The following is a 21,208-nucleotide window of genomic DNA, read 5'->3' on the forward strand; positions in this document are numbered from 1 at the left end:
TTGAAATTTTTGAAATTTTTGACATTTGTGATGGTTCCTATGGCAACAGAGACCATTCCCAAAATTTAATGGCATATACCACATTGGTACATGGGAAGGACCATACCATCAAAGTTTCCATCCATTTGACCTACCATTTTAAGAAAGTAAATGCCACTTTTAGGTTTTTATACCATTTTGACCTGTTTTGCATTGTTTCCATGGTAACGGCAGACATTTTCGAAATTCCAACGCCAAATTCCACCTCTATAAATGTTGCTCATCGTTACTGTGTAGTTTTATAAAATTTGGAGCATTTCCATATTTTGGAAATTTTTGGTGTAGTATCCATGGCAACATAGCAGTTCCAATGATTGCCAAAATCATCCCAAAGCAGTATATAGTGGGCACCTACATTGTATTAAAATCTAAAGATTTTAAGGTTAAGCATTCTCAAACAATTCACCTTACTCTAAAATTATATTTTTTCACCATTTTCCCGTTTCCATGGTGATGGCAGCCATTTTTTAGTTCCAAAGTTGCTCTGCAACTGGAAAGTCAGGGTTCCTTGTTATAGTGCACCATCATTCAGATTGGTTCCTTTGGCTCTGAGAAAACTGCCGGACAAAATTAGGTGGAAGAATAATAATAATAACTAGATTTGCCATTGCAAGCAATAGCGGATGTCACCCTTCCCCTATTGCCACTAACTGGCAGCCATTTCAAAATAGTTTAACATTAAAAGCACATATATTCATGGCAATACATCTTTCTGTAAATTTTCAGTACATTCAGAGCATTTTAAAAAAAATCACATTTCTGGTGTTTCCATGGCAACGGCAGCCATTTTGAAAATTTCAAAGTCAAAAGTCTCATCTGTATTTGCCAGTTTACAATAATATCAAGTTTCATTAAGTTCAAAGCATTTTGAGAAATTTTGACTTTTTTGCAGTTTCCATGGCAACGGTGGCCATTTTGGAAATTCCAAAGTCAAAAGTCTCATCCAGACTTGCCAGTCAACTATCATATTAAGTTTCATCAATTTTGGAGCATTTTGGAATTTTTGAGATATTTGATCCTGTATCCATGGTAACAGAGTAGTTCCAATGATTGTCAAAATCAATCAAAACCTGTATATAGTGAATAACTATATTGTGTAAAAATTTGTTGATTTCAAGTTCAAGCATATCAAAATTATTCACCAAACCCTGAAGTTTTTAGACCATTTTGACACTTATGCTCTGTTTCCATGGTAACGGCAGACATTTTGGAAATTCCAACGCTAAATTCCACATCTACCAATGTTGCTCATCGTTACCATGAAGTTTCAAATAATTTGGAGCATTTTGATATTTTTGAAATTTTTGGTGCAGTATCCATGGCAACATAGTAGTTCCAATGAATGCCAAAATCATCCAAAACCAGTATATGGCTGGCACCTACATTGTATCAAAATATGATGATTCTGAGTTTAAGAATCTCCAAATTATTCACCAAAACCAAAAACTGGAATTTTTCACAATTATTCTGTTTCCATGGAAACGGCAGCCATTTTTTATGGTCTTAGACCCACCTGCACCCCGAAATTTTCTGTTCCACCTTATAGTGAACTATCATTAAGATTGGTTCCATTTCACTCCAAAAAACCTACCGGACAAAATAGGTGGAAGTATAATAATAATACAGAAAAAGAAACAGAGGAAAAGCAATATGTCACCCGACATTGTCGATCGGGTGACATAATAATAATAATAATAGTGAAAAAGAAACAGAGGAATAGCAATATGTCACCCGACATTGTCGATCGGGTGACATAATAAGAAAAAAAAGAAACGTAGAATAACAATACGTCACCCCAACTCCGTTGAGGGTGCCATAATAATAATAATAATAATAGTGAAAAAGAAACAGAGGAATAGCAATATGTCACCCGACATTGTCGATCGGGTGACATAATAATAATAAGACAAAAAGAAACGAACAATAACAATATGTCACCCCAACTCCGTTGAGGGTGCCATAATAATACGAAAAGCGAATTAAAGTTTTTTTCTTTCATAAATTCAATGGAGACGATACGTGTATTGGTTGATTGATGGTTTGTGATCATGATTGATCAATCAATCAATTGATCGATCGTTTTATTGATTGATTAATCGAATGATTGACAGTTTGTAAAAATAGCGATGGGACGTTTATTTCGGATTCTGCACTTGATTGATTACTTGTTTAATATCAACACTTGATTGATTGATCGATCGATCAATCTGTAATCATGATTTAATCCATGTGATCATGATTTGATCACTCTGATCATGATTTGGTTGATTGATCAATACTTTCTAATGATTGACAGTTTGTAAAAATAGCGATGGGACGTTTATTTCGGATTCTGCAATTGATTGATAACTTGTCTGATATCAACACTTGATTGATTGATCGATCGATCGATCAATCTCTAATCATGATTTAATCAATGTGATCATGATTTGATCACTCTGATCATGATTTGGTTGATTGATCAATACTTTCTACAGCCGAAAATGACATATTTTGCATGGTTTTTTTCTTCATTTTCTATATGTTTCGTGCTGTTCAGTGACAAATATCTCACGCACAATTTTACATGTAGTATTGAGAACAACTCTTACATCCGAAAAAAAAATGAATTGCGACTGAGTTATTCTAACACTAGATTTGTATAGAAAAGAAGCACGTTAAATAAAATACATATTTTTATTCTAGCATATTCTAGTACATGTTAGCAGTACAGCATTACGTGCACATACTCCTGATTACGTGGAATTGTTGTTATATTTAAAAAAAAAATGCAGCTTAAGTGTATTTTCCCGTAGGGTCAATGTTAAACTTTTGTCCAGTTTCCATGGCAATGGCGGCCATTTTGGAATTTCCTAATATGGTCATAACATGTAGGCATACCAATATATCATTTAATGTCTCTAGAACAAATTTAACATTGATGTTCTGGAATGTTCTGTGAAAATTCAAAGTTTTGACCTTTTTGCATTGTTTCCATGGTAATAACAGATATTTTGGAAATTCCAACGCCAAATTCCACATCTTCCAATGTTGCTCATCGTTACTGTGAAGTTTCATTAAGTTTGGAACATTTTGAGATTTTTGAAATTTTTGGTGTTGTTTCCATGGCAACATAGTAGTTCCAATGAGTGCCAAAATCATCCAAACACCTGTATATAGTGGGCACCTACATTGTATTAAAATATAATGGTTCTGAGTTAAAGCCTATCCAAATAGTTCACCAAAACAAAAAACGGGATTTTTTCACATTTGTTTCGTTTCCATGGCAACGGTAGCCATCTTGATGGTGCCATACCCCACTGCACTATAAAATGTTGTGGTCTACATTATGGTATAGTTTCATCAATATTGTTGAAGCTAATTCGGAGAAATAGTATGGACAAAAAAGTGTGGAAGAATAAATATAACTAGAATTGCCATTGCAAGCAATAGCGGATGTCACCCTTCCCCTATTGCCACTAAGCGGCAGCCATTTCAAAATTTAACAGTGAATGCACATATATGCATTGCAGTACATCTTTCTGTAAATTTTCAGTACATTCAGAGCATTTTAGAAAATTTCACATTTTTGCTGTTTCCATGGCAACGGCAGCCATTTTGAAAATTCCAAAGTCAAAAGTCTCATCTATACATGCCAGTTAACAATAATATTAAGTTTCATAAAGTTTGGAGCATTTTGAAAATATTTGACATTTCCGCAGTTTCCATGGCAACGGTGGCCATTTTGGAAATTCCAACTTCAAAAGTCTCATTCAGACTTGTCAGTGTACAATCCTATTAAGTTTCATCAATTTTGGAGCATTTTGAAATTTTTGAAATTTTTGACATTTAGGATGGTTCCTATGGCAACAGAGACCGTTCCCAAAATTGAATGGCATATACCACATTGGTACATGGGAGGGACCATACCATCAAAGTTTCAATCAATTTGACCTACCATTTTAAGAAAGTAAATGCCACTTGAAGGTTTTTAGACCATTTTGACCTGTTTTGCATTGTTTCCATGGTAACGGCAGACATTTTTTAAATTGCAACACCAAATTCCACATCTACCAATGTTGCTCATCATTACTGTGAAGTTTTATAAAATTTGGAGTATTTCCATATTTTTGAAATTTTTGGTGTAGTATCCATGGCAACATAGCAGTTCCAATGATTGCCAAAATCATCCAAAACCAGTATATGCCCGGCACCTACATTGTATCAAATTATAATGATTCTAAGTTAAAGCATTTCCAAATAATTCATCAAAACCAAAAACTGGAATTTTCCGTTATTTTTCGGTTTCCATGGTGATGGCAGCCATTTTTTAGTTCCAAAGTTGCACTGCAACTGGAAAGTCAGGGTTCCTTGTTATAGTGCACCATCATTCAGATTGGTTCCTTTGGCTCTGAGAAAACTGCCGGACAAAACTAGGTGGAAGAAAAATAATAATAACTAGATTTGCCATTGCAAGCAATAGCGGATGGCACCCTGCCCATATTGACACTAAACTGAAGCTATTTTTGTCAGTCAATGCACATAACGAAATAACAACTCAATTGTCTGTAAATTTTGTGGAAGTTTTGTGCATTTATTTAATTTGACATCCTCATATTGGTGAAGGGAACAATGTATTCACTGTGATTCCAACCATTATAAGATGGTGGAGTATATACAAAGACAAAGGTCACCGAAAACCCTATTTACATCAAAGTTGAGTACGCTGAGATCCACTGGGTACTGAACGCAGTGAAGACGTTGGAAAATAAGTTTCAAAAATGATATTTACATTTTAAACCTTGATTTGGTGAAGAGAACAATTCATTTATTTATAAAAGCAGTCGTTTAAACATGGTAAAATATAGTCATCCGAAAAGAACATTATTTACATCAAAGGGAAGTACGAACATATTGGTTTCGTTCATAACATGCTAAAAACATAAAGAAATGAAAACGAAATCATTATTTACATCCCGAACCTCATTTGGTTAAAGGAAACAATGTATTCACTGTTCCTGCAGCCGTAGAAACATGATATCAAAAGAAATCAAACACATTATTTACATTAAAGGTCTGTACGAATAAAAAGGTTTTGTACAGAACATGATAAAATCATTAGGAAATGAAAACAAAGTCATTATTTACATCCCGAACCTCATTTTGGTGAAGGGAACAAATGTATTCACTGTGATTCCACCCGTTATAAGATGGTGAAGTATATACAAAGGTCATCGGAAACATTATTTACATCAAAGGTGAGTACGATGAGATCCAATGGGTACTGAACGCAGCAAAGACGTTGGAAAACAGTTTCAAAAATGATATTTACATTTCAACCCTTGCTTTGGTATAGAGAACAATTCATTAATTTATTAAACCAGTCGTTTAAACATGGTAATATAGCCATCAGAAAAGAACATTATTTACATCAAAGAGAACTACGAATATTGGTTTTCGTACGGAACATGGTAAAAACATAAGGAAATGAAAACGAAATCAATATTTATATCCCGTACCTCATTTTGGTGAAGGTAACAATGTATTCATTGTTCATCCTCCCGTTAAAAGATGGTGAAGTATATACAAAGGTCATCGAAAACATTATTTATTTCAAAGTTGAGTACGCTGAGATTCACTGGGTTACTGAACGCAGTGAAGACGTTGGAAAATAAGTTTCAAAAATGATATTTACATTTTAAACCTTGATTTGGTGAAGAGAAAAATTCATTTATTTATTAAAGCAGTCGTTTAAACATGGTAAAATATAGCCATCTGAAAAGAACATTATTTACATCAAAGGGAAATACAAATATATTGGTTTCGTTCATAACATACTAAAAACATAAAGAAATGAAGACGAAATCATTATGTACATCCCGAAACTCATTTTTGTTAAAGGAAACAATGTATTCACTGTTCCTGCAGCCGTAGAAACATGATATCAAAAGAAATCAAACACATTATTGACATTAAAGGTCTGTACGAATAAAAAGGTTTTGTACAGAACATGATAAAATCATAAGGAAATGAAAAGAAAGTCATTATTTACATCCCGAACCTCATTTTGAGGAAGGGAAAAAACGTATTCACTGTGATTCAACCCGTTATAAGATGGTGAAGTATATACAAAGGTCATCGGAAACATTATTTACATCAAAGGTGAGTACGATGAGATCCAATGGGTACTGAACGCAGCAAAGACGTTGGAAAACAGTTTCAAAAATGATATTTACATGAAGTAACCTTGATTTGTAAAGAAAACAATTCATTCATTTATTAAAGCAGTCGTTTGAACATGGTTAAACATAGCCATAAGAAAAGAACATTATTTACATCAAAGGGAAGTACGAATATATTGGTTTCGTTCGGAACATGGTAAAACATAAGGAAATGGAAACGAAATCATTATTTACATCCCGAACCTCATTTTCGTTAAAGGAAACAATGTTTTCACTGTTCCTGCAGCCGTAAAAACATGATATCAAAAGAAATCAGAAACATGATTTACATTAAAGGTCTGTACGAACAAAAAGGTTTTGTACAGATCATGGTAAAATTATTAGGAAATGAAAACAAAATCATTATTTACATCCCGAACCTCATTTTGGTGAAGGAAACAATGTATTCACTGTGATTCCACCCGTTATAAGATGGTGAAGTATATACAAAGGTCATCGAAAACATTATTTACATCAAAGGTGAGTACGATGAGATCCAATGGGTACTGAACTCAGCGAAGACGTTGGAAAATAGTTTCAAAAATTATATTAACATTTCAAACTTTGCTTTGGTATAGAGAACAATTCATTAATTTATTAAACCAGTCGTTTAAACATGGTAATATAGCCATCAGAAAAGAACATTATTTACATCAAAGAGAAGAACGAATATTGGTTTCGTTCATAACATCTTAACAACATAAGGAAATGAAAACGAATCATTATTTACATCAAAGGTACGTGCAATGAGATCCACTTGGTACTGAATGCAGTGAAGACGTTGGAAAACAGTTTCAAAAATGATATTTACATGCGTAACCTTGATTTGTAAAGAAAACAATTCATTCATTTATTAAAGCAGTCGTTTTAACATGGTTAAACATAGCCATAAGAAAAGAACATTATTTACATCAAAGGGAAGTACGATCATATTGGTTTCGTTCGGAACATGGTAAAACATAAGGAAATGGAAACGAAATCATTATTTACATCCCGAACCTCATTTTCGTTAAAGGAAACAATGTTTTCACTGTTCCTGCAGCCGTAAAAACATAATATCAAAAGAAATCAGAAACATGATTTACATTAAAGGTCTGTACGAACAAAAAGGTTTTGTACAGATCATGGTAAAATTATTAGGAAATGAAAACAAAATCATTATTTACATCCCGAACCTCATTTTGGTGAAGGAAACAATGTATCACTGTGATTCCACCCGTCATAAGATGGTGAAGTATATACAAAAGTCATCGAAAACATTATTTACATCAAAGGTGAGTACGATGAGATCCAATGGGTACTGAACTCAGCGAAGACGTTGGAAAATAGTTTCAAAAATGATATTAACATTTCAAACCTTGCTTTGGTATAGAGAACAATTCATTAATTTATTAAACCAGTCGTTTAAACATGGTAATATAGCCATCAGAAAAAAACATTATTTACATCAAAGAGAAGAACGAATATTGGTTTCGTTCATAACATGTTAACAACATAAGGAAATGAAAACGAATCATTATTTACATCCCGTACCTTATTTTGGTGAAGGGAACAATGTATTCACTTAGATTCCACCCGTTAGAAGATGGTGAAGTATATACAAAGGTCATCGAAAACATTATTTATATCAAAGGAATGACAATGAGATCCCCTGGGTACTGAACGCAGTGAAGACGTTGGAAAATAGTTTCACAAAATGATATTTACATTCAAAACCTTGATTTGATAAAGAGAACAATTCATTATTTTTTAAAAGCAATCGTTTAAACATGGTAAAATATAGATATAAGAAAAGAACATTATTTACATTAAAGGGAAGTACGAACATATTGGTTTCGTTCTGAACATGGTAAAAACATAAAGAAAACGAAATCATTATTTACATCCCGTACCTCATTTTGGTTAAAGGGAACAATGTATTCTCTGTTCCTACAGCCAAGAAAACATGGTAAAATATAAACAAAAGAAATTAAAAGTATCATTTACATTAGAGGTGTGTACGAATATAAAGTTTTCGTAGAGACCGTCGATTTGGGGATGGCAACAATGTATTTACTTATGGGAGCAGCTTTTAAAACATGTTAAAATATGTACAAAGGAATTCAAAAACACGTCAAATAGCCTTTAAAACATGATAACTACAAAGGAATACAAAAAAAGATTATTTACAGTTTGTACTAGGATATAGTTAAAAGAGGAATTAATAGCAGTCTTTGAAACAGCCATTACAACATGGCTAAATATCGACAAGGAAATGGTAACACAATATTTACAGATTGTAATGATTTACATAGTTGGCATTTTTATATTCAGTGAAACCATATTGTGGTAACTGTAGTAGGTCTGAATTATTTCTGTAGAAATCTGTAAATTGCCATAAAGGTAGACATGGTCAATAAGGGTATCTCCGTCTGTTGTAGGATGAGAAACAATTTGTGAGAATCCTTGTTTTGCCATAAACTGTTCAATTGAGGAATCTTTCTTCAACACATCCTGGTTGAAATCCCCTAAAACTATTGTTGAAGTATTTTCATTTTCCTGTGGTAGAGAAAAAAGCACTTCATATAATTCATCTAAAAAGACAGATGAAGGGTAAGTTTCTGTTCTATAAATAAGGACTAAATTGGTATTAATCTCCTTGATGAATATCACTATACAATCCATGTTCACTGAATCAAGTGTAATTGGACAGCACTGTTGATCGTGTCCAATATAAATACCGACACCACCGTTTTTTTTCCGTTTCAGTTGTTTGAAAACAGTTTATTTGATGGATATGATGAAAATCTGTTCTTATGCAAAAAGTTAAAACCTTTTAAGCATGGCACCGTTTCATTTTTCAGCCATGTTTCTGTCAAACAAACAAAGTTTGCAGACAAAATGTCTGAATTTGATCTGATATCATTTATATGTGGAATTAACCCTTGAATGTTGTGAAGGATTATTACCATATTTTGGTCTATGGGTTTGTCTTTAACTGTTAAGTATAGAGGCATTTGTTTGAGAGCCTTATAGATCTGCTCGTTACAGTAGATATTTTTTTCATCAAAATCTTTGATGGTTAGTCCTGCCATTGATGTCACACGGCTAAGAGCAACATATGACATACCTGGAGCAAATATGTTCTTGAGAGACACAACAGCTGCATCAGTAGTTAAACCCTGCACTTTATGAATGGTGCAGGCCCAAGCCAATCGGAGTGGAAACTGAAACCTGACAGCTTTCTGGGGAAGGTTTTCCTCAAACTTGGTAATCATGATAGCCTGATGTTTAGTTCTTGATGTTTTATCTTGGCAAATTCTCTCATTATCAAAAAGTACCATGACTCCTTGGGGCATAGACAATCCTTGTTTTGGTGGTAAAACTTCAGTTACAGTTCCCATTGCTCCATTTACTAAACCGCATGTGACGTCAACATTTCTGATGAGCATTACCCTAGCCTGCTGCCCTACAATCAAATGCGCTGGTAGGTAATCATGTGATGTATCATATGGCTGTTCTTTTAGTGCGAGTCTTCCTGTCTGAGGATGTTTATCGTAATCCTGTGCACATATAGTTTGAGTAATTTTACAAACTGCTTCAATAAGTTGGTTATTGTGCGATTCAACCTCTTTATTAGTTCCAAAAATATGGAGTGTTTCAGGGGGGTTAGTATGCTGTTCACATGATTTTAAGAAGGATTTGTCTTGTAGAGATATAAGCTGATCTTTTCTTTTTACTCGCAAGCGGTTCAATAAGTGGGCAAAAACCGAATCGTCTTTTTGACGCATGACCTGTTTAAGCTCTACTAAGGAAAAGTTGGAACTCCAAAGTGGAAAGGAGCTTTCAGGTCTTAAGTCATAAAGGCATTTCTGTTTAACCGGTGGCAACTGGTAAAAGTCTCCCACTGCGATTACACAAATATTCCCAAAAAGTGCATTTCCACTCTGTTTGATTTGTCTCAATCTTTCATTTATATACAAGAGTGATCGCTGACCAACCATTGAGATTTCATCAATTATCAAAATGCTGAGATGTTGCAGCTTTGAACGAAGTTTGTTAACTGAGTCCTCTCGCAGGTAGATGTACGGAAATGGTAGAGTTGGTGGCAGTGAAAAAGCTTGATGTAATGTAGTGCCTCCAATATTAAAGGCGGCAGTTGCTGTGGGAGCAGTTAAAAGGACAACTATATCATCAGGATTAGCGGAATAAGGGGATAATATTTTAGTCATTTCATAAAACAAGCACTTAATTAAGTGACTCTTTCCTGTTCCCGCACCTCCATTGATAAAGACTCGGAATGGTTCAGGGTTTTTGTCATTCACCTTGTCTATACACCATTGCCTTATTCTATAAAACACGTCTTTTTGTTCTCTATTAAGTTGCTGCATGAAAGTTCTTATTTGAGGAGCAGGACATATGGTTTGCCTTATTTCAATATCATTGCCCTGTTGATTTTTTTTGGTTGCAATGTCTAATTCAGGAATTTCAACACTGTCTTCTTCATTTATCTGTTTTCTGTCCTGTTGTCCTTCTAATCGTTCTGCCTCTGTTTCAGGAGCAATCAGAGCCCATGCATCTTCCTGGGGTCCATCAGCTAGTAACATCTCTTCGGCTTCTTCCAAGGCTTCAGCATTTTTTTCAAACATCTGTCTGTTCGAATCAACAATGGATTTAACATTTCGCAGTTCTGTTTCTGGTGGTATTAAAACCGCTCCATTTAAATACATTTCTTCATATGTGTTAAATTGCAGTGGTTTTAATTGATCTTCTGTTCTGTGAGGTAGAAACAGCTGAAGATTGGACTGAAAAAACAATTCAGGGTATTTTTCTGATGAAAATCTTGGATATTTAATAACCGCCGAATCACTCCTGGATCGTTTTTTGATGGAACCAAAATTATTTTGTAACTTAAAAACTTGAGATTTTTCAGGGTTTTTAGGTATTTGGGATGCAGAAAGAACATAGTATTCAGAACAAAATGATGCATAACAGACTTTTTCAAAAACAATTTCAACTGGTCTTTCTTTATATCTGTCATATAAAGAAGGCATCCAAATATCGTTGTCGTCAAGTTGGTTAGCTTTCTTTTTTATAACATTCAATGGAAGACTCATTTTAATAGGATTGTCACCGACAGGAACAAACTGCACCTTCCTAGAACATTCTTTAAGATGAAGACCACACACTCTGTAAACAGCTTCCTGTGCACTGACTTCACGTTGTCTAAAGTAGGCTCCACTGATCTTTTTCATTGCCTGCTGCGCATCACAATTACCTTCAGCTGCTTCCTTGCTTGCATTTTGCAAAACCACTCCCATCTCCCTCTCTGCTTTGGAAATGTATGAAATGATATACACCACACATGCATAAACATCTGTGATGAACTGTATATCCATATTCGCATTCCAACAACGCAGGAGATCAGGATTATACTGGTTAATCCACACGTCAGATGGAGAACGTTGCAAAGTGACACTGTTCCTCTTGGTGAGAATATTTGAAGCATCCTCAAACTCCTTTTGTGTGACTCCAGCAGCTTGGAACAAATTTTGAGTTGTAATATTTTCCAAATGCTCATCTTGCAAAACAGTCCAAAGTTGTTTTAAAACAGATTGAGCAAAATCTTTCATTTGTTGTGGAGACTTTTTAATGGATGGATCTGCTAGGCTTTTACGTCTTGAGATAAAAGTTTTTTCTGAAGGGGGGCGAGGAAAATTGAATCTACAAGTGGTTCCTTTTTTGTGGCAAGATTTAGAGTGGTTTTTACTATGCTGCTGAACACTGCTTACTATTGAATGGAGCTCTGGGTCTACTGTTTTATCTGGTAATTGACAACTGACATATTGATCTACAAAGTCACACACTGTCTGGTCATCATCCTGATCAACCACTGGTGCATCCTTAATCCAAAAAAGACAGTGGGCATGAGGTGATCCACGTTGTTGAAATTCTATTCTATGGAAATGGTCTTTTTCATTTCCAATTATTTTACGTTTAATGATAATATCTTTCAGGAAGGTGTGAAACCTGTGGTCAAACATGACAGCGTTCATGACGGGATTGTTCCTCAAAACCTCGGATTTACCAGTCCAATCGAGATCTTCCAACGACTGCGCACATTTTTGTTGCTCTAAAAGCAGTTGTAGAACTTCTGTCCATCTCATATCAGCAGCTGAGAATGTGGCGAACCACGTAGGAATCCCAAGCTGACGAACTGTTGCCAAGAGATCCTTTAATGCAGTCTGCCAATATGGAGGTGTTCCTCGAATGGGCGTCATAAATTTATAACCTTGATCGGTACTCAATAGACTTTTCAGCTGGTTTCTATCCGTCAACATGCTTGCTGTTATAGCATTACCTGTCGAATCCTTTCCAGTACTCTTCCGAAGCGCTATAGACACTTTGGAGATAACTTGCTCCAATTATGAGAGGTACTGTGCATAAAATATATATGACGAATCACTGGAAAATCTCCTGTCACCACTAAAGAGTCTAGCATGAAAGTACCTTGATCTTGTGAGGTGAACCTGTCTTTTACTATCATATGACCCAAAAGATCCCTCTGGAAACTGTGCCGGAAAAGACATCGCCTCGTTGCCTTCTTCCTGCATCATGCTTACAGGTGTACTACCTTCACCTGGAGCAACACAAAAGATGTCGTCGAAGTGTTGATCCAATATCTCCTGACCTATATCTACAGGTTGAAGACACGTGTCTGATGGAAAGCCTCTGTCTTTAACATTGTGATCTTCTTCATCTTGTGGATTTTCATCACTCAGTTGTGTTTTTACGTCCTGTCTTTCTAAAATATCAGGACTATCTTCATGATCTTTCTCGGCCATTGCTAAGTCTTCAAATTCTGGAGAAAATCCGTCAAGCCATGTCTGATTTAACACAGTGTCCTTGTAATATGGGTTGCATTCTTTTAAACAATCCAGAGCTTTGCATATCTTTTTGGTACTGATAAACGCATACTGACTGTAACCTATGTATGCTTGTTTTCTTTTAAGTTTACACCGTACAAGCTGTGTTTCATCATCAGAACGAGGAAGTATAGTAACTGTCTTCTGAATATCTGTTGGTATGGAAACACATGGGCCAATTATGCCTCTTTGGTTTCCTTTTGGCAGTTGGACAAGTTTCATGAACGGTATTCGTTGAGAAATTAGCTGTTTCTCCAATGAATTCAGATATTTCAATTCTTCTGGAACAGGCGTTAGCTCTAAGCCATTTGCTCTTGCGTCTGCTGGAACTTCACCCTTAATGAGATGACGATGGCAAGTGTAACATATCCATAGTTTGTGGTTTATGGTTTCACATTTGATTGGACAATCAGCTGTACAAGGAGTTTTAAATTCAAAAGTGATACACCGATTCGCCACTGCTGCACTTTGTTTGCCCTTCTTTAAATATTTTTCAATGTCCAATTGAACAACTTGCTTTCGGAACTTTAACTTGATACACACAGCGCAAATGTATATCGGACCATCCCGTACCAGCTTTCTAAACCACGCAGCAATATTTTGTTCACTGTTTGAACGTCTGGCTTGTACTAGTGAAATTTTCTTCTCTCTATAATGTAACTCCCTTCTGTATAGTTCAAGCTGCCTTTTCTTGCACTTCTCCCTGACTAATACATTTTGTCTATATCTGAGAAGATTTAATGTTTTAACTTTATGTTTAAAGTCAATGTCATTAGCATACCTTTCTGTTATTTTAAGTTTAAAGTCAATGTCATTAGCATACCTTTCATTTCTGGCTTTTTTGACAGCTAATTTGAATTGATTGTTCAATCTGTATTTCGTCTTACTGTAATTCTTCTGTGCTTGTTGAAATGAAGCATCAGTCTTGTACTTGTTCTTAATATAATCCTTCTGTGCTTGTTTAAACTGACTGTTTGATTTATATTTATTCTTAATAAACTCTTTTCGTGATTCTTTAAATTGGGAATTGGATTCATACGTTTTCTTTAAAGCAATCTTCTTAGCTGTTTTATACGGTAAATTACTGCTGTATTTTTCTCTACTATTTGCCAATTTTTTTCTCTATACGTCATATTGGATTTATATGAAGTTTGAAATCTGGTAGCTGAGGTTTTCTCGGGATCATCTTTCAATTCTTCATGTTTTTGTAATGCTCTCTGCTTCCTTTTGCGCTCTTTGTCTTTATTTCTTTTAGTTCTAGAACTAGAACTTGTTCCACCTTTTTTCCTTTTAACAGGTAATTTGGTATAATCCATCAGATAATCTGATGGGAGATTGAAATCACGAATAACAGAGCAATGGTATCGTGTTTCATCCAAAAGACCTGTAACCGCCTTTTGCAGTTTAAAATAGTCTACGTTTTGTTTATGTGAATCCATGATAAAAACCTTTAATCATAGAAATCAAAATTCACATTTGCTTTACCTTTTGTATCTCAATAAATATATCGTTCTAAAATATTAAATAACACGGATAACTTTTATAAGAGTTTCTTAAAATGGCTGCAACTTGTTCAAAATCATTGAATAAAATGGCGGTGTAATTTATAAAAAATAATATGAGGCACATAAATTGTATGACATTCAAGATTTACTTTAAATTGACAGTTATATTGATAAATGCTTCAACATGTTCAATGTTTATGGAGACGAAAATAGGACATTATTGCTTGACTAAATTTTTTTGAATTGACTGTTTGAGTGTGGTTTGTTTTACCTCCATACCAAAATAATTCTGCATGCGTAATCAATACAATCTGTGCTACACTTAACACGAGGCATTACTAATGTAATTTCGGCTTCTAATTGAACATATCTGTGTGTTAATACAACATGTGCCGCCCGAATTACGTCGATGTGATATAAGGTATTGACTGCAAGGACTGGTTACACAAAGCCTCCGATTTTACGTGCAGCCTCTGAACAGACGTGGCATCATACTTTTGTATCTTGTAGAGAGTAGTAAGCTCTCAGCACGAAACATCGACAAAACAATAAGGATTTCAAGCTGTGTTGAATCCTAAATTTGACGTGCTTGCATTGACTCGTACTTTTGCTTCCTGCACTCGAGTGTAGTGAGCTCTCAACACGAAACATCAGAACAATATGGACAATCATAGTAACATCTCCTCTGATGTGGCTTAGTAGTTATACATTTTACAAAAGGTGGTACACATTCAACAAGAGTCATATGCATGATGTGTAATATGCTTTCTGTTTGAAGCTGTGTTGAAAAAAGATAAATGGAACTTCTGATTGGACGTGGCTGCGTAATTAAACATTCTGCACACAGTGAGGTACGCTTTCAACGTTAGGAAGAGATCAAACGACGCGGACATGGGAAGGGTATAACTTTCCTTTGACTAAAACTTCTATATTAATGTGCTTGCATTGCCTCATACGTTTGCATCCTGGACTGGAGTGTAGTGGACTCAACACGAAACAGATCAAAACAATATGGACAAATAGAGCAACATCGTCTCTGAGGTGGCTGCGTACTTATACATTTCACAAAGAGTGGTACACACTCTACAAGAGTCATGATGTGTAATATGCTTTCTGTTTGAAGCTGTGTTGAAAAAAGATAAATGGAACTTGTGATTGGACGTGGCTGCGTACTTAAACATTCTGCACACAGTGAGGTACGCTTTCATCGTTAGGAAGAGATCAAATGACGTGGACATGGGAAGGGTTTAACTTTCCTCTGACTAAACTTCTAAGAAACTTCTATACTGATGTGCTTGCATTGCCTCATACGTTTGCATCCTGTACTGGAGTGTAGTGGACTCAACACAAAACAGATCAAAACAATATGGACAAATAGAGCAACAACGTTTCTGACGTGGCTGCGTACTTATACATTTCACAAAGAGTGGTACACACTCTACAAGAGTCATGATGTGTAATATGCTTTCTGTTTGAAGCTGTGTTGAAAAAAGATAAATGGAACTTGTGATTGGACGTGGCTGCGTACTTAAACATTCTGCACACAGTGAGGTACGCTTTCATCGTTAGGAAGAGATCAAATGACGTAGACATGGGAAGGGTATAACTTTCCTCTGACTAAACTTCTAAGAAACTTCTATACTGATGTGCTTGCATTGCCTCATACGTTTGCATCCTGCACTGGAGTGTAGTGGACTCAACACGAAACAGATCAAAACAATATGGACAAATAGAGCAACATCGTCTCTGAGGTGTCTGCGTACTTATACATTTCACAAAGAGTGGTACGCACTCTACAAGAGTCATGATGTGTAATATGCTTTCTATTTGAAGCTGTGTTGAAATCAAGATAAAAGGAACTTCTGACTGGACGTGGCTGCGTAGTTAAACATCCTGCACACAGTGCGGTACGCTTTAATCGTTCGGAAGAGATCAAACGACGAAGCGTTGACATGGGTTGTGCATAACTTTCCTTTGACTATACATCTAAGAGACTTCTAATTTGACGTGCTTGCATTACCTCGTACTTTTGCATCCTGCAATCGAGTTTAGAAGGCTCTCAACACGAAACAGATGAAAACAATATGGACAATCATAGCAACATCTCCTCTGATGTGGCTGCGTAGTTATACATTTTACAAAGAGTGGTACACACTCAGCAACAGTCATGATGGGTAATATGTTTTCTGTTTGAAATAAATAAATAGGAACTTCCGATTGGACGTCGCTTGGTATACGGTATATTCATCCTACACAGAATTAGTCAAACAAAGGTGACTTGCCAAGATCCTTAAAACATTCACATGGCAAGTGTATTACTGTCTTTTGAAAAAATATTGATTGAATGTGGCTGCGTACTTATTCATCCTGCATAGATAGCAGTACGCTCTAAAGCAGTACGCTCTCAGCATAAGAAATATATGAAAAAGACGTCGGTTATGGAAGGGGTATTACTGGCACTTAATAGAATATTGGAGCAACTTATAATCTGACGTCGCTGAGTACTTATACATTTTACTCAATGCGGTATACTCTCAACAAGAGGTTCTCAATGTATTATACTTTGTATTGAAATAGGTTGAAAGGATTTTATGATAAGAATTTGCTGCGTTCTTTAACATCCTGCACACAGTGCGATAGGCTTTCATCTTAAGGAAGAGATCAAACGACAAGGACATGGGAAGGGTATAACTTTCCGTTGACTAAACATGTAAGAGACTTCTAATTTGACGTGCTTGCATTGCCTCTTACTTTTGCATCCTGCAATCGAAACAGATGAAAACAATATGGACAATTAGAGCAACATCTTCTCTGGTGTGGCTGCGTACTTATACATTTTACAAAGAGTGGTACACACTCAACAACAGTCATGATGGATAATATTCTTTCTGTTTGAAATAAATAAAAAGGAACTTCCGATTGAACGTCGCTTGGTATACGGTATATTCATCCTACACAGAATTAGTCAAACACCGGTGACTTGCCAAGATCACTAAGACATTATGCACATTGCAAGTGTATTACTGTCTTTAGAATAAAATCTGATTAGACGTGGCTGCGTACTTATACATCCTGCATAGATAGCAGTACGCTCTCAGCATGAGAAATATACGAAAAAGACGTCGGTTATGAAAGGGGTAGTACTGGCACTTAAAAGAATATTGAAGTAACCTATAACCTATACATTTTACACAATGTGGTACACTCTCAACAAGAGGTGAGCAATGTATTATACTTTCTATTGAAATAGGCTGAAAGGATTTTCTGATTGGAATTTGCTGCGTAAATATTCACCCTACAAGTAGAGCGGGCAGCACTCATCGTGAGGAATAGCGTCTAGCAATGGCAAGCGTATTACTGTCTGTTGAGAAAAAAAATCTGATTAGACGTGGCTGGGTAGGTATTCATCCTGCAAAGAGTGTTGTACGTTCACAGCATGAGAAATAGGTGAAAAAGACGTTGGCTACTTTTTAACTTACGGGGCTGCGTACTTGTACATTTTACACAATGTGGTACACTCTCGACAAAAGGCTTGGAATGTAATACTGTGAATTCATTATGATTCGTTTGATACCAATGTTCGTGCATGTTGTAGGTATAGGTGAACTACGAAATTGAATATTCAACGAATAACAAAGGAGTAGGTCCGGTAAGGATCGATATTGGCCTCAAATTTCAGGTTCATCTGACGAAAGATTTTGACCACTTTTTAAACACTTAAGTGTCTGTTTTATTTGAATAAATTAGTTTAAGTGAAAGATTTTAACAGAGTTAGTCATTAAAAACGATCCGATTCAAGCTCCAATATGAAAAATCTACCTAATATGCCGGAAAATGTCACTTTTCAGATGGTTTTTGGTAAAAATGAAAGTGGCCGCATCCGTGTTCATCCTCAACCTTTATATATGTTATGTATTGTTATAAAATACAACTTACATTTCAATATAAAGGATGAACACGAATGCGGCCACTTTCGTTTTACACGAAAACCGTCTAAAATTTAACTAAAATGCTAGAATTATGAGGATTTCAGTAATTAAGAATGACTTAATGGTGCTAGTACCGGATATATGTGCATTGTATTGTCAAAAACAGCCCATATTTATGTAGCAGAAGCATTCTACTGTCCAATAAATAACTAAAGGTTTACATTTTAACAATTTTGTAAGACTGCTGTATTTTGGGGCCAAAAAGGGGTCTTACTGAACCTACTCCTTTATAAAAACTTCTGCAAAACCACGAAAGTAAATGTCCACGAACATTCAAGTTTTCCTTCATCCAAGAAAAATTGGTGCCCACGAACAAAAAAGAATCCACAGTATTGAACTTTTGATTTTATGTGGCTGCGTTCATATAAATCATACACACATCACGGTACGCGATCATCGGTAGGAGTTCATTCACAGAAGATCAAAGCAATTTGTAATCTGACGTGACTGTGTGCTTATTATTTATACACAGTGTTGTACACTTTCAATCCTAGGCATCCAATGCAATATTAGTCTTTTGATGACATATTTGCGTATTTTTACAGCCTGTGGAGCCCAAAATTACGTTAATTTGGTATAAAAGGTTGACTGTGATGACTCCGACTCGAGGCCTTCGATTAAATGTAATCCGAAGGAGTTCATTGACAGTGGATCAAAGCAATTTGTAATCTGACGTGAATGTGTGCTTATCAATTATACACAGTGTTGTACACTTTCAATCCTAGGCATCCAGTTCATTCACAGAAGATCAAAGCAATTTGTAATCTGACGTGACTGTGTGCTTATTATTTATACAGTGTTGTACACTTTCAATCCTAGGCATCCAATGCAATATTAGTCTTTTGATGACATATTTTCGTATTTTTACAACCTGTGGAGCCCAAAATTACGTTAACTTGGTATAAAAGGTTGACTGTGATGACTCCGACGCGAGGCTTTCGATTAAATGTAATCCGTAGGAGTTCATTGACAGTGGATCAAAGCAATTTGTAATCTGACGTGACTGTGTGCTTATCAATTATACACAGTGTTGTACACTTTCAATCCTAGGCATCCAGTTCATTGACAGTGGATCAATCAATTTGTAATCTGATGTGACTGTGTGCTTATCAATTATACACAGTGTTGTACACTTTCAATCCTAGACCTAGGCATCCAATGTAATATTCGTCTTCTGATGACATATTTGCATATTTTTACAGCCTGTGGAGCCCAAAATTACGTTAATTTGGTATAAAAGGTTGACTGTGATGACTCCGACGCGAGGCTTCCGGTTAAATGTCCAACCTCAGAATGGATGTGGCTTTAGACTTGACAAATGTGCATCCTGCACAGAGCGTTGTGAGCTCTTCACACGAAATATGGACTAAAACAGTATGCACGTGGCAAGCGTATTACTACTGTCTGTTGAAAAAGGATAAGAATAACTTCTGATTAGACGTAGCTGTGTACTTATATATTGTACATAGAGCCAGTACACTCTAAACATGAGATGTAGGTGAGAAACAAACGTCGACTTGGCAAGGATATTACTGTCATTAAACAGACATAAGAGAAGAGCAACTTCTTATCTGACCTGGCTACGTTCGTACTCATTTTACACAGTATATTGAATTCTTGAGAAGAAGTATCGACTGTTATACGTGTCCTGATTAATCAAAGTTATTGTGTATTTAAACAAGCTTTACAGCCAAAACTACATTCATGATTTAGTATAAGGGGATAGCTAGGAAGAGTCTTGCACAATTAACATGCAACATCTCAATGGACGTTGCCTCGTTCATAGCTCTCAACGTAAAATGTTCAAAACAATATTGATTTAGTATTAGGGGATAACTAGGAAGAGTCTTGCACAAACACACCCATTTACATTTCGTATAACTGTCTGTTGAAATAGATAAAAGGAACTCCTGATTTGATCTGGCTACACCATGCACAGAGTGCGGTACTCCAAAGACGTTTTAAGGCCTAATATACATGATATAAACTCTAAACATGTAAGTCAACTTTCTTTTGAAAATTTTGGCTTTTGGGTTTTTCCAATCTCAACATAAAACAGTTCAAAACAATATGAACTTGGCGTATCAATGTGTGTTGAAAAAAGATAAAAGGAACTACTGATTTGATGAGGCTACATACTCATGATACTGCAAATAGAACTTTTTTACCTTTTTTACCATAGCTGTTCCATGGTAACGACAGTCATTTTGAAAATTCGAAAATGGAACATTTCATTTACTCATGCCAGTTCCTACAACTGTTATATCAGAAAGTTTGAAATTTTTGACATTTTTGCTGTTTCCAATGTAACGGCGGCCATTTTTGAAAATTTCAAAGTAGAACATCGCATTTATACGTAGCAATTTATCATAATGATATTTTTTCCAGTTTTCAGAAAGTTTAAGACATTTAAAAGAAAATTGACTTTTTTGGCAGTTTCCATGGTAACGGCGGCCATTTTGAAAGTTACTAAATTATATTTCAATTCTGCACATGCAAGTCAACATTTCTGTGTAAAGTTTCATTAAGTTTTGGTCATTTTGATTTTTTTTGGTAGTTTCCATGGTAAC

General features: G+C 35.5%; 1 protein-coding gene across 1 annotated transcript; it reads right to left on the bottom strand.

Moving 5' to 3' along the window:
* Positions 1 to 8,525: 8,525 nt before the first annotated feature.
* Positions 8,526 to 12,559, bottom strand: LOC139492770 (uncharacterized). The gene is made up of 2 exons (XM_071280921.1): positions 9,188 to 12,559; positions 8,526 to 8,777 (listed from the first exon to the last, which is right to left on the bottom strand). Exons 1-2 carry the CDS (start codon positions 12,557 to 12,559, stop codon positions 8,526 to 8,528), a joined length of 3,624 nt encoding a protein of 1,207 aa, XP_071137022.1.
* Between the last annotated feature and the right edge of the window lie 8,649 nt (positions 12,560 to 21,208).

Source organism: Mytilus edulis, chromosome 10 (assembly GCF_963676685.1).
Source record: "Mytilus edulis chromosome 10, xbMytEdul2.2, whole genome shotgun sequence".
Classification (NCBI taxonomy): Eukaryota; Metazoa; Mollusca; class Bivalvia; order Mytilida; family Mytilidae; genus Mytilus; species Mytilus edulis.

Bases quoted from the DNA above. Each gene is read 5' to 3' on its own strand.
- LOC139492770 (XM_071280921.1), bottom strand. From the start codon at position 12,559: ATGTTGACGGATAGAAACCAGCTGAAAAGTCTATTGAGTACCGATCAA. The intron at 8,778-9,187 runs GTAATAATCCTT...TCTCTACCACAG, and splicing joins AACCCATAGACCAAAATATG to GAAAATGAAAATACTTCAAC.